Source organism: Fusarium oxysporum, chromosome VII, assembly GCF_013085055.1.
Source record: "Fusarium oxysporum Fo47 chromosome VII, complete sequence".
NCBI lineage: Eukaryota > Fungi > Ascomycota > Sordariomycetes > Hypocreales > Nectriaceae > Fusarium > Fusarium oxysporum.
In genome coordinates this window covers 2,490,840-2,514,503 of record NC_072846.1, presented here as the reverse complement: position 1 = coordinate 2,514,503, position 23,664 = coordinate 2,490,840, and the positions used below count along the sequence as shown (strand labels likewise).

The following is a 23,664-nucleotide window of genomic DNA, read 5'->3' as shown; positions in this document are numbered from 1 at the left end:
ATAGTCCAATTTTGGCGTCCCTCACCCACACAAGCTGCTCTTCTGACGCCCAATTCACCTCCAGATAGCTCATGCCTAGTGATGGGTTGAGAATGATGGATGCGGCAAACAACGGTGACTCTCCAAGTTTGGTATAGTATTCATTGAGTTTCTGCCAGGTGGTGATGATGGAGAGTCTCAGATAGCGTCGGTGATCCTTTTCCATGTCATCAACTGCCGATGATCCTGATGGCTTGCCTGATCCATCATCACATTGTCCCGAGCCACGACTTGGCAAGGAGTTTTGCACTGACTTTCGCGGGTGTATGTCCATCTCGCAATCCCTAAATCTAGCAGGAATCTGCCGATTTCGGTCTGGTCGCCCCCGGGCTAGCTCGACCTGCGAGTTGGTATTCTCTCCAGCTGCCTCGTCTGGAACAGCATGATAGAACAGCTTCCGATCCTCAAGGTGTTCCAGTAAGTATTCCATGCCTGTCATTACCTCCCAAAGCCGTCCATTACCTCCCTCGCTGCCCCAACCCTGCGTTCTCATAGTTTGCAGATAGAATGGTTCAAGAATATGTTTAATTTCTGTGAAAAGTCTCCAGTCATCCCCCTTCAACATGTCGGCCTCTGGTAACCATTTTTCCACCTCTGGATGGACCAAGAACGCCCTGATGTCTCCCTGCTTGACGAGCGCTCGAGAGATCATGAGATAAGTGGAGTTCCATCTCGTGTCGTTGTTCATGACGACCTCTAGCTCTGCCGTCGACTCACTCGCCAGGAGATATTCTTGTGCTTCGTCGTTCTCGCGTGAGATCCTCTTAAAGAGCTCACACCTCTGAGGGGAAGATCTGATGAACTTGACAACATTGTGGAGCTTTCCCACCGGCCCTTTCTTTCTCCAGTGTCGTAGGTCATCCTCGCGCCGGTCGAGAAGGTCAAAGACCTGCGATTCGGCCTCGAAAGCCTCGAAATCTTCGCCGTAGAGGAAAGCACGAGCGACCAGGTTCAAGATATGCCCCTAGCAGCGCATACGTCTGGCCCGAACGTCTGCCGGGCCCATCTCTGCGTCGAGATCTCCGTAGAAGTTCAGAAGACAGCTATCGTTCGAAGATGCGTTATCCGAGATCACTGTTCCAACTCGATCCTCTATCTTCCATTCGCGCACAACTTGCCCAAGCGTCACCGCGAGATTTTCCCCGCTGTGACATCCGAGTTGGCGACGGAGTGCCAGAAGGCGCGACTGGTGCTTGCCCTGGCGGTCAAGAAAATGAGCTGTGACTGCCATGACAGCGTGCCGGTTAGGTGGTGTCCACAGGTCGAACCCTATATGGATTCTAGTGAGGGCATCTGAGAGCTCCTGCCTGACCTCATCCTTCTTAGACCCGTACATGTTATCCAGCAAACGGCCCATCGATTACCGGCTCCATGGTATCTGGTCAGATAGGTGAGGGTCAAGTTGCCAGACGAGTTGCTGAAAGAATGTATCGCTAAAGAAAGAAAAAGGAACATTGGTGTTGATCAGAAGTCCCAGGCTCAGTTCTCGGATCATCTTGACTCTAGCACGCGGCACGGCGCTGTACTGCAAGCGCCGTCGCTTGGGCCGTTCAGATTCATCGGTTGACGGGTCCATATCAGCGCCTTGACTGCTCTCGAAGATCCTGTGGGACCTACGTTGATCAATGGTGCTCAAGCTCGCGACGTCTCATTTACATACTTGCGGAGGTGATCAGCTGCCGAACTCGTAGCAGCAGCGGCGAAGAACTCGGGCTGACCCTTCGCGTCACACAAACGACAGGCCGAGTAAGGACTCAAAGGACTATCGTTAGTGTCGATCTCAACAAGAAAAAATCCATGGCGCTTGATCCAGCTCTTCCGGCCCTTCGAGCCTTTCCGGGACAAGGACTCTTCTAAAACATATCGTTTGTTCCTCCATACTGCTCGCGGAAGATCTGCAACGGTAGGGTGGTCTGGTGAAGCTACCCGCGTCGTCAGCTCGAATTGACTTGCCAGATTTCTCGGTGGGCGGAGAAGAGCAAAGGCGGAGGGTGGAGAAGGAAACATGATGTCGTTGGATTCCATTGGGTTAGGCGTCGATCAGTAAGGAACGGCACGCGTCGAGGAGAGGTAAACAGACTGGCACCGACGCGGTTTGATGTTGTGGGGGGGCGAGAGACGTGAAAGTTAAGAAGCTACCTTCTCTTTAACCAATTTGAAGGCGCTGTTGGGGGTAGCACACTAATGGAAGATCTGAGTAATAACTCTGATTGGCCAGATTCGCTCACCAGACCCTGACGCCCAGCAGGTTCCGGGTAAGCTGCAAGGACGCGCCCGACAGCCTGGCAGATTCAAGCTTTCATCATATATCATGTATCAAATATATCAAATGCCATTTCAAATCCAGAGGTTTGGATTTGTTTGATTTGAAATAAGATTTTGGCATATTTGATTGATTTGTTTGGCAGTTTGTTTGATTGCATTTGATTTGTGGGCAGCGCTGCAGCTGTCCCCAGCTTCTCCACTTTTCCCTTTCTTGCCTGTATCTCCATCCCTTGAGTTGTGTTGAACCTCCCGCCAGGTCACAGCAGGGGGTTACAGCCAATTAAAATGCGTCAATCAAAAGATACCTATTGCCCCCCTATTTCAGCCTGTGATAGAAGTACCAGCAATCTCTCGTGTTACAAATCGCTACATCACACTGCTCACGTTCCCAATCTATTATGAGGTTCCACCGATGTACCTCCTAGAAGAAGGTGGGCATGTGGGGCCTGGTACGGCCGGGAGGTTCAACACAACTCAAGGGATATTTGCCTGCGAGCTCCTGTAGAGATCGTCCCTCCTTTAGCTTCCCGGCAGAGTGTAGAATATGTTCTGATATAGGGTGTGGCTAAAGCGATTCTCTGCGTTAGCATGTGAGCAGACATCGTAGTGGAGAATTTTCAAGTGGGGTTTCACTAATTGCAATATAACGGTTTGCCTGCGCTGGATTTACCATGTGAAAAATCGTGTCGGTGACATGACGCTGCAACTTGCGATGGTTATCAGTTAACACAGGTGACAGCAGAAAATGCACAAGCAGCTCAGTCAGATTTTGATATATCCGCGGAGCGATCTTGATTCGCCCTCCTATTACCCTCCGACTGAAGCCCCACAATTGATGATACCCAGTGTTTGCGGAGCTTCAAGAGCAATCGGCAAGGGCACGCACGGCTCTCTGATTATCAACTGACGCGTAGCAGACTTCTGACGCCCGCCATGACCCAAGGCAGGGTATATGATGTCAAGGAGATGGAGTGACAAGCGTGATGATGCCATTCCTGCGGGTGCTTCTGAGAATATCTACTACCAGTTGGCGTAGCGTTAACCAGTGAGACGTAGTTTCCCCAGATTCTCCGCATTGTGAGCGGGGGCCATGCAGATCCGCCGTTCAGGTCCGCCATGCAGATCCGGGGTTATCTGCTCTGCCTTACGGAAATGACGTTTCCACTCAGTCTCTCACCTGAGCCCCTATTCGGTATCTTCCGATGTAGCAATGTGTCTGGAAACCTCTGCAGTGTCACTGCAAAACACATTTGGTGGTCCCATAACGTCCAAGCACAAACACCTGCTTGCGGGTATAGTAAACCGCAATCAATCTCCCCCCTTTTGCAGCCTCGTTGGTATCGAGGCGCCCCGAGCACGGTGAGCATTTCTGCGCGCCAGTATCTAGGCCTGCCATGGCACCAAGAAACAGCCCATCCCTCCAGATCCAAAGGGCATGGGGGATGACTAATTGCCGGACTCTTAAACCCTCAATAGTTTGGCCCACAAGGCCGCATAAGTTATCTCCTGAAATACAAGGATTTCTGATCCCCTCCGGTTTCTAAGATGTGACGTTTTAATTCTGTGCTCTCATAGATAAAGCCCTATTTTCTGTTCACGGCCGGGTTATTCTATAAGCTTAATATCTGCTGATGCTGTGATGCTTGCTACGGTGTGGATAAGCCTTTGCGCACTGTCTTTAGTACTACATACTGGTCAGGCCCTTGCTTGTGAAAGCTGTTATATTTGATTTCCATATCCCCTTCTGCCCTCCCTTTCTCTGTCTATGTCTTTAGTCCTGCTTCTTTGGGTAGCCTCTCTTGAGTTCACTCTTCTTCCATATACAGGGTATCAGCCCTGGCCTTGAAAGACCTCTTATCACTACTTATTATTCTGACTGGCAATTACGATCCGAGGAGCTGGATTACTTTATATTATCATCGTATGGTCCTGTTCTGCATCGCTATGAGACCTTGCGTTCTCACCTAGATGATATTTTCGCCACCATAACTTGCCAATACTCCTACCGCCCAGTTTGATGACCATAGCTTCACCATTGTCTCGAAACATCAAGCCATGTCGGCCGATGCCGGGTCAAACAGGTGGCAACTGCCCTTTGAAGCAATTGATACCTCTTCGGTCACGGTGGGAGCGGGTCTCGGATCCTCCTACATCATATTACCGACGCAGCCTACTGAATTGGGGAATCTTGAAGGGAACGAAGCACTGCATAATATCCGGCCACCTGTTTTAGATGATAAGAAGTTGGACCTGCGGCCCTATAACCGAAGACAATCGCAAGCAGATAAGGTGCTTTCGGAGCCTAGTGTCTCTGGGCATGCTGTAGAGTTACCTAAGCCAAGGAAAAGGGGCCGAAAACCCAAGAAGCAGCCAAAAGGCCAGAAGGTAGCGCGTCAACAAGAGGGGCTTGGTGATGGCCTTCCCAAGCATTCTCGCCGGCGCCGAACCCTCGAACGCAACCGCATCATGGCGACTAAGTGTCGTATCCGCAAGCGCGATGAAGCCTCAGCGCTCGCCTGTCGCGAAGAAGCTATGAAGGACCAGAACCGCTATCTCACGGCGTGTTTCGACACTTTGACTGACGAAATTTACCACCTAAAGACCCAATTACTGCTGCACACAAATTGCAATTGCGTTCTCATCCAGAACTACATCGCGAATGAGGCGCAGAAGTGTGTAGATAGGCTAGTCGCTTGTTCTACTGCCTTTGATGTCTATGGCAGTTCGCTAAGCCCCTGCGAGAGAAGCCCAGGTGATGCTATCACCGCCAAAGAGTTGAATACTCAGAGTCTAAATGGGGGTGGTTTCCGGTCAACCCCGAGAACCTCTTTTCAGCAGGGATCTAGCGCCTCGGAGGTTACAGACGTCATGTCCAATATAATGGGTTTAGGACCACTTCAAACGGCCACTATGCCGCCTGATTCGATGGTCTTTGAACAGCCAGTTCCACCGTTATCTTTCACTAGATATGAACCAGGGCTATCCGACTACGAGGGACTGTGAGAACACCAAGCGGATGAGACTGCTTGGGACATGTACTGGTATTTTTGACGCTATCTCTGTCTCTTAGTATTAGAAACAAGCGATAATTACCCACATGAAGAGCTATTTATGATTTCTGGTTAACATGGAGTTGGTTTATAACCTCTCGTACCTATGAATATGGGGCTAGGTCGATGCCTTCCAGTAACCGCACGCCAGACAGTTGCAAATGGTAATGTAGAACAGAAGCTGATGGCAGCCAACCCGTGGAAAGATCCTGGAGAGGATAGACTGCCTGCGATGGTCCGGAAACAGCTCTGGCCGGTGGCCAAAGAACGACTCCACCTTTCTTCGGACCTCACTAGTACACAGGGAGTTGCCTGGTCAGCGGAATAATGTGACGATCACTTTTTAAAAATGCATAAAAGGTGGTCGTACTATCAAGACACGGAGACTGATATCACCGCTGTCGACGCTGTGCAAGATACTCGAAGGAGTCATTACAGGTAGGATTCCTTATATTGCGGGGACCTTCAGGCTCCTTCGCATGGACCACTTAAGAGCAAGCAAGCAAGAATTAGCCGAAGAGGACTGATGTGAATGATAGGATGCCAACCAATTTGAGAACTCGGCGCGTTACCGAAAGGCTATAATTAGCTGAACCATTCGGTGTAAGAAGCTGTGGGGCTCTAGGTATCAGGACCAAATCGTCTGAACCGTGAATAGCTTAATTAGCACACCGTGTCTTAGGCCTAGACCCCCCCTAGCGGGGAAATAAATTTCCACTCCATGCGTTGGTTCCCGCTTGAACACGGTTTTAATTCATGCAGGATACTGGGGTAATCCTCCTCCTCACATGTGACCAGTAACCTCACGCTGGACTCATTCGCGCTTTGGAGTGTGTCGACATACTAACCGAACAAGGTATAATACCGGAACATACTTCGCTAACCTGGTTCCAGCGCAGGCCACTAAGTTCCATAATCCTAAGGATACTATGCTATGCCAACAGATCTTACCTATTTGTCTGTTAGATGTCTGGTCAGCCGCTTGCGGCATTTGGCCACCGTTAAACGATAGCAAAGGGCGTGATTGCGTCAACCTGGCGGTTTATGTTTGCAAGGAATGGTCTGCGTAGCGATCTGCTGTTATTAATGGGGTCAACTACTACGATTAGAAGAGATTCTATTTCTCGAAGCTGGTCAATCAGTGGAAACAAATTGATTAGGATATGAAGATGAGCATTGGAACGTAGATGGGGAGGATTCAATCATATCAGATACATGTGTAGAACATAGTCTTTAAGTTAGAGAGATGGTGGAGATGTGACTGAAGAGGCGATTGTTGCACATTAACTCCTACGTCAGTGGCTAGATAGAGCAACTTCTGCTCCACAAAGCTTCGAGCTCTGTATTACAAAAATGTGCCAACCCTGCCGTCACTATCTGACTCCCCAACAACGCCAGACTTTCCGGCACTCTTCAATATGCCGTCAGGCCAAGAATGGTTGTATGATCCATGCCTCGGTTGCGGCACCCAGACAGAGGGAGAAACTTACTGCTCTGATTCCTGTCGGTTATCAGAATGCGAGAAGGCGTCGGCACTGACGCGCTGTTCAAGCTGGCCATCTATGCGGACCGCATCGTCCTCCTTGACATCGTCAGCCCAAAAAGCCAAGCCATCGACCAAAGTAGAGGAGGAATTAAAAGTTTACAATATGTCATTGAACCCGTCGAAGATGCGGAGAAGATTGCATTAAAAGCCGAAATACCTCCACTCCGTTCGCATACCGCCTCAAGGGCTAACAATAGGTGGTACATCTGACAATGGTGCCGCCATCAGCGCTCTCCGCGTGCCAACTCCATGACAGAGAAATTCGGAGTCGAGAAGCAGGACGTATTCACGCGAGGAACAACTTTCCTACGACAGCCCTGTGGCTTCGTCGACTTGGCTCTGATCTTCACTTGAAGGACATTGGCCGGAAAAAAGACTTCTTGAGGGACTTGATTGGTCTGGAATACGAAGTGGATCCGAACAATCCGGACGAGTCGGACGATGGTCAACTTGGGTTCATACATATCACATTCGATCGGATGGTCAACTACGCCAAAGCCGTCATTACACTCGATATTATTTCTTGGAATGCTCTATTTGAAGTTAACCGCAAAGAGTTTGACAAGGACAGGGGTATGCTAGGTAGGAGGTAGAATATATTGAGCTGTTTCGAGCCTAAATGTAGCCAAACCTGGCTTGGTAAATAAACCAAAGTGTGCCTATAAGTTCTTCCGCGTATAATACATAGAAAAAGGGTTAACGCGACAGTTGTGGCGTTTTGAAAAATCGGTAATTAGAGAGATGTCTTTTGATTTTCGGATAATAACCGGATTGATATCCACATCGATGAACATGAGGGTCTGGTAATCCTGCATTTGCAAAAGCCAGTTTCCCCAAGCCACTTATCCAAGCCTTTGATAACCCATAATGAGCTAGGGAGGCCATGATCATACTCCCTATGATAAAGGAAAATGCTTTTATCTTTCGGTCACAGACGTCGGTTCACTCCAAGACGAAGTCATTAGTAGACAGTTTCAATCTACAACCACGACAGCCGAGTTGTGGAAATAATCGAAGAAAAGCTTAATGCAGGAAGACTTAGAAGTACTTACTAGGGATAATCGTCTAAGGCTAACTTTAACTCAAGGAATACTAGAGGAAGAGAGGAATACTACTCAAATGCTCAAGGCAGAGATCAAAGATCTGCAGTGTAAGCATCATAGCGGCACAGGTAGGAAATCTCCGGCAAAAAGCTTCACTGAGGCGGAGAGTTGCTATAACTGACGTATCCAGGTTTACTGGATGAAATTTAGGCTAGCTCTAGCTGGTTTCGACTCTTTGTTAACCAAAGTAGTTTGTGGATAAATTATGCCTTGCTTATATTAGCCTACTGTCTGCAAGCTCCAAGAACTGAGATCCGATAGAGGCAGTTTGGGAGAATACCCAAGTTTAAATGCTATCATGACCTTGTCGCTTAGCCATTAGTCATAAATCACTAGCCCAGGAGATGGGGCATTCTAGAAACGGCCGGCAAGGTCTCACGGCAAAAACTCAGCAGCTTCACCTAGGCGTTGATAGCCTTCGCGCGGCTACTTCTTGACGTCTCAGGAGGTGGAGCTTCGTATACAAAAACTGCAATGGCCAAAGTTCGGTTTTCGAACCCTACAGTGACAGGGTATTAGCTAGAGATATCGATTTCGGCATCACTCAACGAGGATTTCTGATTACCATGTCGAAGCAACTCCCCATTAGAGACTACATAGTCAGCCGTTTGACCTACTTTTCTTGAAACTTCCAGGCTATCTACTACTGCTGCCTGAGCTATCTCTATACCTTCGTTGTCCAGAATATACCCTTTTACTATAACTAAACCACAACTCGTTCCTCACAACTTCAGCATATGCCATACCGTAATCGCTCAGCGGATGTACAAGGCGTGTTGCTGTAGTCTGAATGAGACTGTTGCCAATGAATTTGGGAGACGCCTGCATATCGCCATGCGCGTTTCTTATGATGTATCTCATGGTATTGAAGCGACTCATTGTATGAGTGAGATGGTGAAGCCTGAAAATTTATTGGAATCCGACGTGCGTCACTGATAAAGACGGATATCATAAAGCGTGAGATGGGTTCGATATTCCACCAAAGTCAGCAAAACCCAAAGGGTGAGGTCTCATTACTTCTTCCAGCCGACGCTCCAGATAACATGAGCAATGTCACGGGCGGTGTTAACCGTGTCGATAACACGTTCAAGAATGCCGTCCGTCGAAGATACTCCTCCCTCCTCGTAGAGCGTAAACATGCCAGAAGGAATCGTTCGCATACCCGCAAACACTTCACAAAGGCTTTCTGAAAAGAGAGACCGGGAAAGGCCGCTGTTGGCATCTTCAGCGGGCGATGACGGCCAGTCTGTGCCGGGGCTCAGCAGTAAATGATTGAGGCTGTCGTCATCATTTTCTTCACCAATGAATAACATTGGGGGCTTCTTGGCAAGTCTAACAATACCTTGCGACAAAGAGGGTATGATAGGGCTTCGAGAGGGCTTTCTAGCCGTCCCTCGTGGTTCTGGAGCGTCTTCCCGGTATTTGAGGGTAGTGGACGGAAGCATTGCAATCGTCTCTCCTTTAGCTGGCTTTGACTCAGAAGTCTTTCGTTGAAAGAGCAGTGACTTCCTTGTCTTCGTGCGCTTCACCATTATGTCATAGCCTGGGTCACTACCATCGCCGTAATGGCCGGTGTCCAGCTCGTCATTATCGTGATCGACGCCCTTAACTTTGACAACAATTTACTGTTCGACCCGTTCGTTGAAATGGGTGTGCTTTCGCTCACAGTTGCGGGATGTGACCTCAGAGGACTCTGTGGATGTATTGGCACTACTGCTTTCTTCGCCCAGTCGTCTTTGAGAAAAAGGTTGATAGGGATAGTCGGTTGTTGAACGGCTCGTATGAGGGCCCAAGATATCTCTGGTCTCCTCCACTTTGACAGCGGCTATAGCTTCCTTGAGTAGTGAAACTGTTGATAATGATCTGGAGCGTCTCTTCAGACATGCTCCGCTTCCTTAGGATTGGGTTCCTATCGAGATTCACATGTAAATAAGTTCTGGGTAATGGTACCTTAGAAAGCTCGGTTTGGACTGAATTAAGGGCATTTTGTACCGAGCACAGTGGAACATAAAGCTAGGTTATATCGCAATCGTTGCTTCTTGGAGAGTTAAGTATTTCATTCAAACATCACGTCAAATTCGAGGAATACAAGCCAATCGAGCGTCTCAGGGGAAATTGTTTTCATGTTGTTCTTGGTCTTAACCCGCGTTCTCCAAACAGCATTTTTTAATCGTATGCTGTTGGGTAACTCTCCACGTCGCATCGCAATATATCGCCACGAGGACCAGATATCCTCGTCCCTCCAATTGTGAGATAGGTAGTCAACCTGGTGTGAGGGCCTGTTAGAGGCAGCCATGTCATCGTTGGTATGTTCGCCATGACCTGGTGTACCAGACCTTGAGGGGTCGTCAGAGACTCCTGTACTTGCGTGATCCGCGGGGGAGATCGTGTAAAAGCCCATACTTCGAGAGCTTAAGGGTGTTTCTGGGCCATCATCGGAGTCAATTTCCGGGTGGACGTAGAGCTTTTCCTGCGCGAAAGAAGAAAACATCGCGTAGTCTTAGGCGAGTTTGTGAGGCCGAGAGCGATGCCGCAGTCCAAGGCACCGGAGAAATTGGTTGCAGGGGTGAACACGAAAGAGAGATCGGCGGAGTTGGCATGGATTGTAGAGGGAAGCAGCGCCTGTGTCAATATCGATATCGATATTCCATTGATTAGCCAGGTAGCGGAGAAGATGGTAGGCTTGATTGGCAATATGGTGGCAACGCGCCATTTCCGCGAGGCTGGTGATGTCCTGCTTGACAGCCTCAGAGACGTGAGGGTCGGTCCTCACTGCCGTGTCCAACTCGTTTATCAGCACTGTTGCGACCATGATGGCAAGGCGCATGATGGGTGGGGTCAGCACGAAGTATGGCATAAAGGACGGCGTCCGCTTCATCGCGTATAGTCGGGAATAGGATGTGAGAAAGCTTTGCATGGCATTTGCAACCTGTAAACAGACGTCTCGCGGCAACACCGTGGACCCAATAATACGTAATTTAATTAAGGGCCGGAAGAGCAGCAGGACCGCAAAGTGGTAATACATGCTACATTAATGAGTAATACAAAAGAACGTCTTAATAACCCTAAAATGACTAACCTGTTGGCACCACTATCCGCCGAGGGCGCTGAACAACAGCTCCTCGGCCATATCTCCTTCAGATCCTTTTCCTCACACGATAACACATCGGGCGGCCTTTCTACCGCGGCAGATAACGGCGAAACATTTCAAGTTAATTTCCCCAAGAAGGCAGGCTTGAAACCTTACTTTATACGGGCTACTAGCAGCCCGAAACCAGTCATCAAGCCATTACGCAGGCCAATATAGACTAATCAAGTCATCAACCTTCAGGGCTATTAGTAGCCTCAGAGGCTAGGAAAAGCTTTTAGAATAGATCCTTAGAAAAGTCACACATTACTTATTTGATAGCTTACGGTACATATGAGTTTCATTGAGCAAGATTTATCGTGACAGTATCAGGTGAGGTCTTGTCCATACTATCTATCAATTACAAGTTGTAATAGTCCAAACTACGTAGGATAATACCATGATCTATATACTAATATACACTAATCACGAATCGGTTTAATAGTTTGAAATAACCGTTTAGTTATAATTAGTTGTTTAATACATCGGTTGCTGCGATTTATATCCATACCCTATTATTTGTGCGCAAAGACACTAACATCTACATGCTCCTTCCCTAGATATTCTCGGGGCACACCACCCCGTGGAGAAGGCTCTCATTCTTTACCTCGCGATTCTTCCCATCTTGCCATGGCTTGTTAGCGCTCCCGTCAACATTGCTGGTGTTTGGCACGGGAGAAAATGAGCGATATATCCGTTCCCGACGCGGATGCTGAGTCCCAGCCCCGATTCTGCCTATATTAGAAGACTTATGGGCCAGCGAGAGCGCAAAGTCACCAGAATTGAAGTACTTTCTAGCTTGCAGTCGATATTCCGGTCAGCTGGATCAATACCAAACGATAAACGGAGCGGGCTATATACTGTTTGTGCATGCGCCCAACTGGTGGTGGAAAAGATCTTGGGTTGGTGTTTTTCCATATATCTCTTCGAAACGCTCTATCCTATTACCATTAAGCTGTCTGGCCTAAATTATTTCGAGTACAATGTCGAATGAATGTATTTACGCACCTTGGAATCTACCTCATCCTCGGATTTTATCTTGTAGGTTTCAGACTGATATCTGAAGCTGAAGGGTGGACTACAGCATGGAAAAGAAAGGGTTGATGGTTGATGTGATCAAAGTCGGACGTGTTTCTTAGAGCCTCGTGGGGCTTAAACACATTATTCTAGGGAGACAGCCCTATCCTATGTCACCCCTTAGTTCGGTTGTGACTTCGCATCATGTCTATCCTTACATCAGCGAAGACCTACAACTGGCCCTCCACAACTGTCGCAACCATGTTGGTTTGCCACGACTTCCGCTTCATTCCCATGGGGGTCAAGTGCGTAATTTTGCCACGATAGCTTTATCTTTCAGCGTCAATCATGAGAGTATGTTTACACACGCACTTCCAATCTTAAGGAATAGAGTTTAAGAGGTCGAGATTTGGCTATGAAGCGGATGAAGAGATAAGTAGGTTATGGAATCAAGCCGCTCCTCGCGTCGTTTCAAGACATTCAGGGATAGAAGAGAGAGACTCGAGCTACGCTGAATATGGTCCTGGGAGCCTACGAAACTCGGGCAACGCGGGTCAACATCGAGTGAGACACGGCAGAAGGCCAGCGCCCCCGATGCTAGCGGCGACGACACGGAGGCGGGTTTCGTCCATTCATTGTTTAGGACTATTGACAAGTCGAAGTAATAAGAGAGGTTCAGGTAATGATACAGTACCGTCATCTATGATATATTTCCTGTCTTTGCACGATCAGAGTGACCTTCATAACCTCTATGTCATGATACCTGACACCCATTTTCACTTGAAGGTTCCCCTCCTGTCAATGCCCCTTACACGTTTGATGAACACCTTCTCAACGGACCCGGTCACACTTTTGTCATCTCAGAGCTTCACCAGGGGCACGCAATGATGAGTCACAGATTGAGGTGACTGGCTACATGGCCGCGAGCGTGGAGAAGAAGACAAACAAGTGGCCCAAGGACGTGGACAACGACAAGGAGTATTCCGAGAACGACAAGCCGGTTCGGGATCTCAAGTTCAGGACCGTGAATTCTGCTATGACTGGGTCCGATATTGGATAAGAGCGTGCCGTTGTGGCGGGAGGACAGAACGGCCTCCGGCCTTTGAGTGATTTCAGGCAAGCAAAGCCATGGCTACATGAAAAGGCTTTGGCGTCGACATCTGTGGCGGAGGGCATTCTAACGGCCTAACACCGGCACCCTCAAAGTGGAGTGACAGGTGATTAAGATTTCTTGGGGTGTTTTTGGAACAAAGTTCACAAGTCCGCCGACCCTACCCTTGAGACTTCTTGATCCAGGCTCCGTCTAAGCAAAGGCCATTCTCATACCGGGCGCACATGAATACTACCCAGAGACGTCATTATAGGCGAATGAGGATGGTGCCGAGAGAAAGTCGATCCAATGGAGATGCGTAGGTGACAGGTTGGGAGTGTTGATGAGCGTCATTTCGGGAATGGAACTTGTTTCCATCGTCTTGTCCCTCAAGGTTAGTGAAGTGTAGGTGGGCTAAAATGACAAGAATCACGCCACAGATCTGCCAGATATAACGAATACCAACACCAATCTACCTCGATATTTCAGCTAAATTTATACAAGGCCCCTACTCTAAGACCAAAAACCACCCGTACCCGAAACACCAGTGCATCCACGCCCAAAAAATACCACCACCAACTAGACCACATACGCCGAGTTTGTCCCGAGGACGCTGGGAAGCAGGATCGGCGGCTGTCACGCGCCCGCTCGTCAACCTCACAGAGGCAGCGGCGCTCGGCGTAGGCAATATGCAATACAGCGACTAGTGCGACAAGCAGGCAGGTCGGCGACACGCTAGGCAGCGCCAGCACAGGCGTATAGACCAGAGAATCTGGTTCAACAACATGGATGTGGTGAAAGTGGGGCGAATGGAAGGGGCCCTAAGGCTGACCTGCAGGGGTGGAAGATGTTTTTTTCTTGAAATTGGGCGGTTGAGGTGAGGGAAACGTCCGCTTTATACTACTATATAAACGATCCAAATCAAGCAGCCATGTAATAGATTTATTGCACCTAAAATATGATCGCATCACATAATATGCCCAGCCATATTCAGCATGGTAGCCGTTATTCCTTCAGTTGCATCCGACGAGGCTAGCAACCACTCGCCGCCAGCCACGGACTTGGCAGTGGGACTCACCATCCTCGCCATCTACATCCTGGCACTAACATGTCATGTCATGTGCGTTTCCCGACTTCGTAATATCACTGGTAATATATACTAAGGTACATCAAGCTCTTGGCTTCTCACACCCAACGGGCATCCAACGCAGGATCCAGTGGCCTCGGATCATGAGACTTTATCCAACAACGACAGTTTTGAGCCGGTGATGTTAGATCAAATTGCCCCTGCACGAACTTACAGGCAGTGGACGGCCGAAATGAATGATGTGGTGAACACCTCATCCGGTTTCAATACCTGGTGAGCACACAGGTCTAATAATACGTCAATTCCATTTTCTGACTACTTCTCAGCGCAATTTGTTTGGGACCAATGGAGGACAAGGACATAATCCGTCATTTACAATGCTGTCACGTCTTTCACTCGAGTTGCTTTAGTCAATGGTTCTTTAGGCGCCACGATACATGTCCTATATGTAAATCACGGATCATGCCGCCCAGTTAAGCTCTAGAAGGACTGCCCAAGTCTTATACGCTTCGGCAATATCAATTGGAACACTCCCACAAACTTTGTTACGGCGTGGATTTGTAAGCTTTTGTGACTTTTCCAGCCCCTCTGTCCGGCGCTAATTCTGCACGTTGCCAAGTTTGCCTACATTTGTTTTGCAGTTGGCGATTAAAAACTATTTATCTTCGAGCGATAGAAGTAGGCGCTATTGATATAAAACCCTAACCCTAACCCTCTAATAGTCTGATATGTGCGACGCAGCAGCCCTAAGCTTTCTCAAATATAGAGACATAGGGCTTTTTGGAGAAGAAAGCCTTCTTGGCGGCATTGTGGAGAGAGAAGGAACTTATCCCGATCGGTAACCATGTTGCTCAAATGACCAGTTTAAAAGGTTATCATCATGATGACAGAATTGTTTCCCTAAGCGTTATTGTATTCGTGCGGCTTTGCTGTTAGCCAATGCATCATCATTCCCTTTTAATATACCACATCAAAAGGACATTCGAGCCACAACAGTCGTGATGTGTCGGGCATTGTTCAAGTCGTTGACGGTATTTCTCCATCCCTACCGCTGCTGATAGGCTAGGCTATGACATTCTAGGATGGATGTTGGCCGTAAAATCACCGTCATGGTGAAACAATTGCCTCGGGGTTACCGCATTTGGGATGTTCAACTGGAAGTGAGGAAGATTAGTGAGAGATTGAGTACACAGTAGGGCAAGCCGGGTTGCAGAGCATATTGATACCATGATGACCGGCTTAGGACCTAAATTAAAGTCAGTAGTACAATTTGCAAAAGTGCGAGCCGTTGGATAGCAATGTTTGCTTCTCGACGAGGCAAATGTATTTCTAACTTGGTGCACCAACAAACTATGGATCAGCAACCTCACCTCGGTATTTCTGCAACAATTAGAGCAATTTGAATGCCACATTGTTCCTTAAGACTTACCCAGTGCAGCTATTTGATGAGGCAATGAGCAGAATTCATGTTGCCCTAGAATACAAACGTTCTCTGCACCCTCAACCCCGCATCTCCAGACACAACGTCACCGATCGACAGCAGCCAACACGCCAATTGGCTCAGGCAGCCCCCCCGTTCCATAGCCCGGATCGACATACTGGGGGGGGGGGGGGGGGGGGGGGGGGGGCATCTGTTGTGCTGGCTAAAGAGAGACTAGGCTTACTCTTGCGCTTCTATTGAGACTACCATTGTATATTTATCGCAACGACCCATCGGAATCGTTTTAGTTGTACACCACGATGGCGGCATCATCAGCATCTCGCGAGTCCAAGCATGCGCCAAGGGACGCCTCGGGCTACCATATACAACCCCCCTTTCGACAGCCCCACCCTTTCGTCAAGCAAAAAAAAAATAGCACCACCAAAATTCGTCAACTTCACTTATACGAAATTTGGCCAGAATAAATAGCTACCTAAAAGAAGCTTCTTTTATTGATTATATAAATGAGTGGAGATAATTATTTTGACCTGTTGAGGATGTGTTGGGCACGCGATAGATCCAAGTCATGCTATTGAAATATTTTGAATATGGTCACTAACCTCCTCACCGCTCTTTCTCGTGATTTTTGATCTTTACCCTCGACAACAGCAGAAAAATGCCTAAATCACGACTTAAATGGGAATATACAGAGGACGATATGGCTGACGCCATATTGGACATTACCGATCATGGTTTTTCACCCCCTCAAGCGGCCCAGAGAAGAGGAGTGCCCCGAACGACCCTCATCGATAGACTTAACGGCCGTGGGGCCGCTGAAGACCAGATCCAGCCTCGCCGACGTTTGTCCAAGAGCCAAGAAGATAGGCTCGCTTTCTGGATACTCCGTCAGGAGTCTTTGGGCTATGCTCCGTCCCACAGTCAGATCCGCGCTTGCGTCATGGGCCTGCTGAGACAGCAGGGCGAACATCCCGACTTAGGACGTAACTGGGTGATCAAGTTTATCAATCGCCGCGCAGACCTAAAGACCAAGATGGGTAGACGTCAAGAAGCTAAAAGGTTCGACTCTTTCACACCTAGAGCGGTTCATTGGTACTTTGATATCCGGGATGGCCAGTATGGCTGGATCAAGCCTGAAAACACCGTCAACGTTGATGAAGGCGGTATTATGACTGGTTTCGGCAAGTATTCACCTCTATTACTTGTCGGTGCTTGCATTTTGACCGACTAATTCTCTTCATTCAGGCCTAGATAGCTTAGTTGTTGGAAGCGCGGACCCGAAGCGCAAGGCCTTCCTCAAGGGACCACAGACTCGGAATTGGACTTCATTCATCGAAGCTGTCACTGCTGACGGCCGCGCTTTAGTTCCTGGCATAATCTTCAAGGGGAAGGAACTGCAGAAACAATGGTTCCTTGACGAGTTCAAGCAGATAGCAGACTGGTATTACATAACTTCGCCCAACGGGTGGACTAATGACCACATAGGCATTGAATGGCTTGAAAGAGTTTATCTGCCCCAGACTACACCTGCCGACGAGTCAGACGCGAGACTGATCATCTTAGATGGTCACGGAAGCCATGCAACAGTATGTCCTCCATTTTCCCCATCTCACGATCAGTGCTGAGTGGTGGAAGGATGAATGGATGGCCACGTGTTTTTTAAACAATGTTTATTGCTGCTATCTACCAGCACACTGCTCTCATGGACTCCAACCACTAGACAATGGAGTCTTCAACGCGTTAAAGGCTGCATATCGAAGAGAGCTGGAAAGGTTCGCCTCGTTGACTGATTCCGCTCCGATGGACAAGGTCAATTTCATCAGGGCCTACGCCAAGGCTCGCCGAGTTGGAATGACTAAGAAGAACATACTGTCAGGCTGGAGGGTCACTGGCAACTGGCCGATTTCGCGTTCCAAAGCGCTGCGACACCCTGAAATCCAACGAGACAGGCCAAACAGCGACCCAAGAGTGACTCCTGAACCTAGGCCGTATCTTGGCTCGGACGATACTCCACAGACGAGCCGTCAAATTCGAGATCTTGGGCTGAACAAAACACCAAAGACGCGGAGACGGTACAACGTGATAGCCAAGGGCTTTGAGGCTCAACAACAGACAGTAGCGGCGCATACGCAGAGGATTGCCAGCCTAGAGGAAGAATTGGCTCGGCTGAAGAGAGGGAAGAAGAGGAAGGCGGTACCGAATCCTAACAGGCGTTTTATGACTCTCGGGGAGACTTTAGCTGTTGGAGAAGCCATACCTGAAGGGGAGACTCAAAACGAGTCTGTCGTGGTGGAATCTGTCTGTTCAGACGAGCGAGAGTCAGAATCAGAGGCTAGCTCGGTCATTGAAGTGAGAGAGGAAGCCGTACCTCAGCAACGAACCACGCGGTCAGGACGGCTTATTAAAAGACCTAAATTGTAATAGAGATAGTTGTTCGCTATTGTGAGATGAGATATTTTGCACATGTCCCTCATTTTGGCCGAGTTGTTTATAAGTGAAGTTGTCCATTTTTGGTGGTGCTATTTTTTTTTCGCTTGACGAAAGGGTGGGGCTGTCGAAAGGGGGGTTGTATATGGTATCTGTTTCTGTATCAAGACGAGGGTGGCGGTTACGACGATGGCCAGAGAACGTCAGTGCCCGCTGCGGTCCCTTGCAGACTGAACAGGGGGTCCCGAAATATGACTCTCCTTATCTCAACAGTCGCTATTATTTTCTTGGCCTCGATTATCTACCTCGGCCTTCCTCCCTACGCCTTCTCCGACTCCGACTCCGGCTCCGGGTCATGTCCGTGTCAGCCACCCCGAGTGCCTCAGTATTTCCAGACCTCACCGGAGCTATGGCCCGGCGCTACTGCCACTGGCAAGCCAGCCTTCATGGCTCAGACTCGTGTCTTTGAACCTACAGCTGCAGCCACCTTTGTACCGAATGATCCATTACAGACCTCCATCCCCATTGAGGGTATGACGGAAGGCAACAAAAGCATTTTCAAAATGATGGGCCATTTGAGTCCTTACTCCCCATCTCCCGGCTTCGGCGTGGATGAGTACCCTATTCCCGAGGGTGCCGAAATCGTTCAGATTCAGATGCTATCACGCCATGGCGCACGATACCCAAACCCTGACTCCGATGTGGCAGAGCTTGGTGGGCGCATTGCCAATGCCTCAGGCAAGTTTAATACTAAGGGACCACTGGGGTTTCTCATGGACTGGAAGTACGAACTTGGACAAGACATTCTAGTTCCCAAGGGGCGCCAAGAGCTTTTCGACTCTGGTGAGCAAACATGATCGAAGAGCCTTGATCTTTGCGCTAATTCTGTGCGGCAGGTGTTCTACATAGCTACATGTATGGCCGCCTGTACAACCCTCATAGCAAGCTTATTGTTAGAACTACGGTACGGCGCACTCTCAGCAGCTCATCTTAGTCCAAGCATTTTTTTAAAGCTGACAGTAGATAGACTCGAGATCGAATGCTGAAATCGGCCGAGAACTGGGTGGCCGGCTTTTTCGGTCTGGAATGGTAATGCTTATGATCGTGCAAGATGGAAGCACTTCAAGTATTGACTCTGATAGGACAAACAATGCCACTATCGAAGTAATTATAGAAGCTGTGGGCTTTAACAACTCACTTGCTGGAGACCTAAACTGCCCCAACACAGCCAAGGCCGATTACAAGTCGCCGGTGGAAGCTTGGGTCAAGATATATCTTCAAAATGGTATGCTTCTAGCTTTGATTCGACAAACAGGGACTGAGACTGATTTCATTTTTGCAGCGACCTCTCGGTTCAACAACATGACTGATGGATTCAAATGGACCCTGGCGGATGTTTATGCTGCCCAAAAGATGTGTCCATTAGAGACGGTTGCCTATGGGTTCAGTAGGTTCTGTGATCTATTTACTTACGGAGAATGGCAGAGCTTCAGCTACTCTATCGATCTCTCATTCTCTTCTGGCGCAGCGTTCCATAGTGCCACTGGCGTAAGTTATTTGCCCGCATACGTATGTGGTGCTAACTATGTTGTAGCGGGCCGTTGGCCTGGGCTACCAACAAGAGGTTATTGCACGCCTCAAGAATCACACACTAGGCTACTCTGGCTCTCAGATCAATACGACACTCGACGGCATGAAGGAGACCTTCCCCTTGAATCAGAGCCTTTACTTTGACTTCTCTCACGATAAGGACATCATATCCATCTTGACGGCATTTGGCTTCCGCCAGTTTGCAGAGAAGCTCCCCGCTGATAAATACCCTGGCGATCACGAATTTACCGTCTCACATATCACACCGTTCGGTGCTCGCCTAGATATCGAGATCATCAAGGCGCATAAACCTATCTCGCCTGCGAGAGACCGCTACCTTGAGGGCAATGACACCAAGTATATCCACTTCGTCCTCAACCAGAGAACTATCCCTCTGGGTAAGAGTTTCCCCGAGTGCGATGTTAACCGCAAAGATGGTTGGTGTGAACTAGATACGTTCCTCAAAGTGCAGGAAGAAATGGCAGATAAAGCCAAGTTCGATTACGCCTGCTTTGGGGACTATCCATCATTACCATATGGCAAGGTAACAGACGGTGCTCCTCCGTCCTACTATATATGCGATACAAATGTGGTATAAGAGAGATAAGTTGCTATAAAACGCTACGTAAGGCCGTGACAGTGCCACTGGGGATAATTTTCCTATACATGGAAACGGAGATAGCGTCTTGGAAGGATATCAAGGTCACAAAATGAGGGTTGAAGGGATTTTGTGTTGCAGCATATAGGCGGATAGTAGACACGCTTCACAAATACTATTAAGGTTTGAAAAATGACGGACAACCTGATTCCTAACCACCTAATCTACAGTACTAGACTGCGGGTATGTTATGTACGTCCTCAAAGTCTTGCACGTCGCTTGTCCAAAGCCAGGTACATTTACCAAGCATTAAAGAAGATCACGCACTTGCGGTGGATATGTTCTTGCGCTATAAATTGACGCACATTAGCTGAATGGTTGTATAAGTAACGTGCATGATAAGCGACTGTCGCAGACAAGCGAATGTCGCGCCGAGCCACACCCTCACGATTCCCTACCCTGCAAAATGAACCAAATCATCATCAATCGACTCAAATTTACTACGATGTAATTCTTAAGATACTGCTACTTCTATCTGGAAACTTCGTGCGTTATGTCCTGTCCTGCCGCAGACACCACATCGTCGTTGTTCTGACCCTGCCTTCTGCTTGAGACGCCCATTACTGCGACTTTCTTCTTGTAGTTGCACATCAACATCATTTTGGCCCTGCAGATCTTGACCTTGACGGAGCGTTAGGCTTCCTCCTTGCCTCAAACGTTTCTTCTTGACATGCCGACGCCGGCTAAGTGTCTCATTCTCTTCTCGAAGGATCTGCACCTCCGACTTCAAAAGGGCGATCTGATGCATAATTCCCCGTGCTCCTTTAGCAAACTGATCTACAGCATCTAATATAGAAGTTGGAGAGCTTCCTTGGTGTCTGGAGATTCGATTCTTAATAAAGTCTGATTGTGAAGTCGCCTCAATCGGATTGTTTGGCGTCTTCGATACCCAAGGTACCGGCAACTCATCGACCCCCAAAACTGGTGTCGGCGTCCGTAGCTTCACATCAAGCTTAGAAATCACGCTCTCCGGGTTCAAAGGCGCAAGGCCTGTCCCTCAGAAGCCTCCCCGGATGTTTTTCTCTGTCATAGATTCTCGGAATGCTGTGTAAAATGCGGAAAAGAAGTCCTCCTTGCTGATATGGCTTGTACCCGCCCTCATCTTCTTCTCGATTTGTCGACCGTATGCTTGCTTGAGCGGGCCAAAACATCCAACATCGAGAGGCTGAAGTAGAGAGGCTTCTTGATCTGGAAGAGCGCTATGATAATGAGATCGACTAAGCAAATCCAGAGTAAAGCAACTACTTAGAATGTGGACAAATGCACCGGATACAAGCGCCGATGATGGGCTTGGCACTGACCTGCCACTCACGCAGAGCGGCTTAAGGTTTTCGTCTTATTAAGATCGCAAGTTACACTGTTCATGGAGACTTATTGCCTGGCTCATAAGTTTTAGGAATAGTGGTTACTTTTATGGAATCTTTCTCTCGTCACGTAGCTTATATTGCATGTACTTCATTGTAGATGAGGTTTCATGATGTAAGTAGTCATATAGCTATGTTTATTGCTAAGGAAACTAACTATTTTAGTATCACACTGATTTAATTTCGCAACAAAAATCTGGATGCCTAGAGTTTATATACTTTCTAGTTACTTTTTCTCATTTTGGTAAGTCATAGGATTCCTACACCTCAAATTAACCGTCTTGTAAATACCTCGCTTTCCGTCTATTTCTTCAAGCTCGATCTCTGAGGGCGTCCTTTGAGATACCCCAGACTCAAGGATGCGCTCCTGTGAGCTTGTCTGGCCAATGTTATTTCTACCTCCGTGGATCTCAATTATTTGCTCATTTGGCGTTACAGGATACAACCCTTTATTGGTATTTGAGGTCAATTGTCTGGGGCCATTTCTAGATGTCTGACTTCGAGAGGAGGATGCATACGCCTGATCCGTAAGCACCAATCTGGACGCGAGCATGTCAATGCTACGAGATGAAAGTTAGCAAGCGTATGGCAAGAGTATCTATATGGCAGTGATGGGTTCAACTAACAGCATGACGAAAGGGAAGAGGCATTCCATGGTATAGGTGAATCGGTCTAGTTAGCTTGCTAAGTTGGTCGCGCTCTGCGCGGTAGTCTGGAAGGAGTATGTGATAGCCCTCATGACGCCAATGACGGCGAGCAGAGCCAGACGAACCTCAGCGCTTCGCATTAAATATTGAAAGAGGCCCGTCTCGATGGCTGCTTTTAGGGACGTGGTTTTTGCGGAGGCGAAGACGGTTAATAGGAAGTATGCGCTGACGCACTCCACCGTGGCGATCGAGACGAAGTAGCCGATATGAAGATTATCTATGACTTCCTGATATGAATCACCTCCGTCTAGAATAGATCTAACCCTAGTGATGGCGATCGTTATTCTGAGGGCTGAGATTATGACTATAATGGTCCAAAATAAACCGGCAAAGACGTGCCAGCAGTGGTTTTGTAGCACACGGCTCAAGATCACGTAGCTATAGAATGAGAGCCCCGCTTCTTGGACCTTTTGTATATAATCCAGCGTCAGCCAGAAATGGCCACATTCTGAATCTTTGTCCAGATCAAGAAGATACTTACCAACCAAAACAAGTCTGCAAATGCCGACGCTACCGCCTTGCTTTTGACAGGGTTCCCTTCGGCGTAGAATGCATAGTAGCACAGCCCGTTCGCCGTGGCCCCGGCGGCAGATGTTATTAGTGGAACGGCGGATATTTGTGAAAAGCTGGTGATGCTGCAAACGAGAAGCCCAAAGAGGACGTTTCCGATTCCAATGGTGCTCAGGATGGACCAACTGAGCTCAAAGTACACGGGACCGGATGAGCTCAACATGGCGGCGTGTGATGGAACCGGAGCAAGCCACACGGTAAAATTACGAGGCGGTTCAAGAACAAAGGACAAGATGGGAACATTAAGTAATGTATTTAAGTTAACGTAACGTGTTTTATAAGCGAGTGTCCCATATAAGCGAGTGTCACATTCTACTTTTCACTTTAAAATCCAATTTTTAAAAGCTTATAAAATGCTTGAATTAAATCTAAAATAGCTAAGATTGTAATAGCATATAACGTAGTTCACAAGCGAGTTGGCCAGCATACTGTGCAGCTAATAATAACTTACCCTATAGCATTCCAAAGCTTAAATAAATTAGCTAAAAATTAAATAAAAAGTGTTCCTAAAATAGTATAGTTAACTTTATTAGAAAGTATTTTTTAAACATTTTTAAGTATTTTAGATTATATAGAAAACCTTAAA

The 23,664-nt window shown here is 48.0% G+C and overlaps 9 protein-coding genes across 9 annotated transcripts; 6 read left to right on the top strand and 3 right to left on the bottom strand.

The window, feature by feature from the left end:
* Positions 1-4,321: 4,321 nt before the first annotated feature.
* Positions 4,322-5,307, top strand: FOBCDRAFT_241935 (uncharacterized protein; the record flags this gene model as incomplete). The annotated part of the gene is made up of 2 exons (XM_059610419.1): positions 4,322-4,376; positions 4,406-5,307. 2 exons carry the CDS (start codon positions 4,322-4,324, stop codon positions 5,305-5,307), a joined length of 957 nt encoding a protein of 318 aa, XP_059465410.1.
* Positions 5,308-6,707: 1,400 nt separating this feature from the next.
* Positions 6,708-7,493, top strand: FOBCDRAFT_138744 (uncharacterized protein; the record flags this gene model as incomplete). Its single annotated transcript, XM_059608006.1, has 2 exons — positions 6,708-6,882; positions 7,129-7,493. The coding sequence occupies 2 exons, from the start codon at positions 6,708-6,710 to the stop codon at positions 7,491-7,493; spliced, it is 540 nt and encodes a 179-aa protein (XP_059465409.1).
* Positions 7,494-9,016: 1,523 nt separating this feature from the next.
* FOBCDRAFT_241933 (uncharacterized protein) lies at positions 9,017-11,028 on the bottom strand (the record flags this gene model as incomplete). Its single annotated transcript, XM_059610418.1, has 6 exons — positions 9,017-9,607; positions 9,638-9,816; positions 9,854-10,016; positions 10,093-10,502; positions 10,550-10,625; positions 10,777-11,028. 6 exons carry the CDS (start codon positions 11,026-11,028, stop codon positions 9,017-9,019), a joined length of 1,671 nt encoding a protein of 556 aa, XP_059465408.1.
* Positions 11,029-11,037: 9 nt separating this feature from the next.
* FOBCDRAFT_140282 (uncharacterized protein) lies at positions 11,038-11,310 on the top strand (the record flags this gene model as incomplete). The annotated part of the gene is made up of 1 exon (XM_059608084.1): positions 11,038-11,310. The coding sequence occupies one exon, from the start codon at positions 11,038-11,040 to the stop codon at positions 11,308-11,310; it is 273 nt and encodes a 90-aa protein (XP_059467586.1).
* A 376-nt stretch (positions 11,311-11,686) lies between these two features.
* FOBCDRAFT_139088 (uncharacterized protein) lies at positions 11,687-12,064 on the bottom strand (the record flags this gene model as incomplete). The annotated part of the gene is made up of 2 exons (XM_059608027.1): positions 11,687-11,928; positions 11,992-12,064. Coding segments are annotated over 2 exons (315 nt in total), but the record flags the coding sequence as incomplete, so codon positions are not given.
* Positions 12,065-14,232: 2,168 nt separating this feature from the next.
* Positions 14,233-14,601, top strand: FOBCDRAFT_140793 (uncharacterized protein; the record flags this gene model as incomplete). Its single annotated transcript, XM_054705895.1, has 2 exons — positions 14,233-14,357; positions 14,412-14,601. The coding sequence occupies 2 exons, from the start codon at positions 14,233-14,235 to the stop codon at positions 14,599-14,601; spliced, it is 315 nt and encodes a 104-aa protein (XP_054561870.1).
* A 38-nt stretch (positions 14,602-14,639) lies between these two features.
* On the top strand, positions 14,640-14,801 carry FOBCDRAFT_139874 (uncharacterized protein; the record flags this gene model as incomplete). Its single annotated transcript, XM_059608064.1, has 1 exon — positions 14,640-14,801. A coding segment is annotated over one exon (162 nt), but the record flags the coding sequence as incomplete, so codon positions are not given.
* Positions 14,802-18,440: 3,639 nt separating this feature from the next.
* On the top strand, positions 18,441-20,377 carry FOBCDRAFT_140299 (histidine phosphatase superfamily; the record flags this gene model as incomplete). The annotated part of the gene is made up of 6 exons (XM_054705894.2): positions 18,441-19,032; positions 19,086-19,153; positions 19,217-19,278; positions 19,332-19,474; positions 19,532-19,737; positions 19,784-20,377. The coding sequence occupies 6 exons, from the start codon at positions 18,441-18,443 to the stop codon at positions 20,375-20,377; spliced, it is 1,665 nt and encodes a 554-aa protein (XP_054561869.2).
* A 1,601-nt stretch (positions 20,378-21,978) lies between these two features.
* FOBCDRAFT_241926 (uncharacterized protein) lies at positions 21,979-23,241 on the bottom strand (the record flags this gene model as incomplete). The annotated part of the gene is made up of 5 exons (XM_054705893.2): positions 21,979-22,005; positions 22,148-22,361; positions 22,428-22,473; positions 22,570-22,915; positions 22,990-23,241. The coding sequence occupies 5 exons, from the start codon at positions 23,239-23,241 to the stop codon at positions 21,979-21,981; spliced, it is 885 nt and encodes a 294-aa protein (XP_054561868.2).
* Positions 23,242-23,664: the final 423 nt, after the last annotated feature.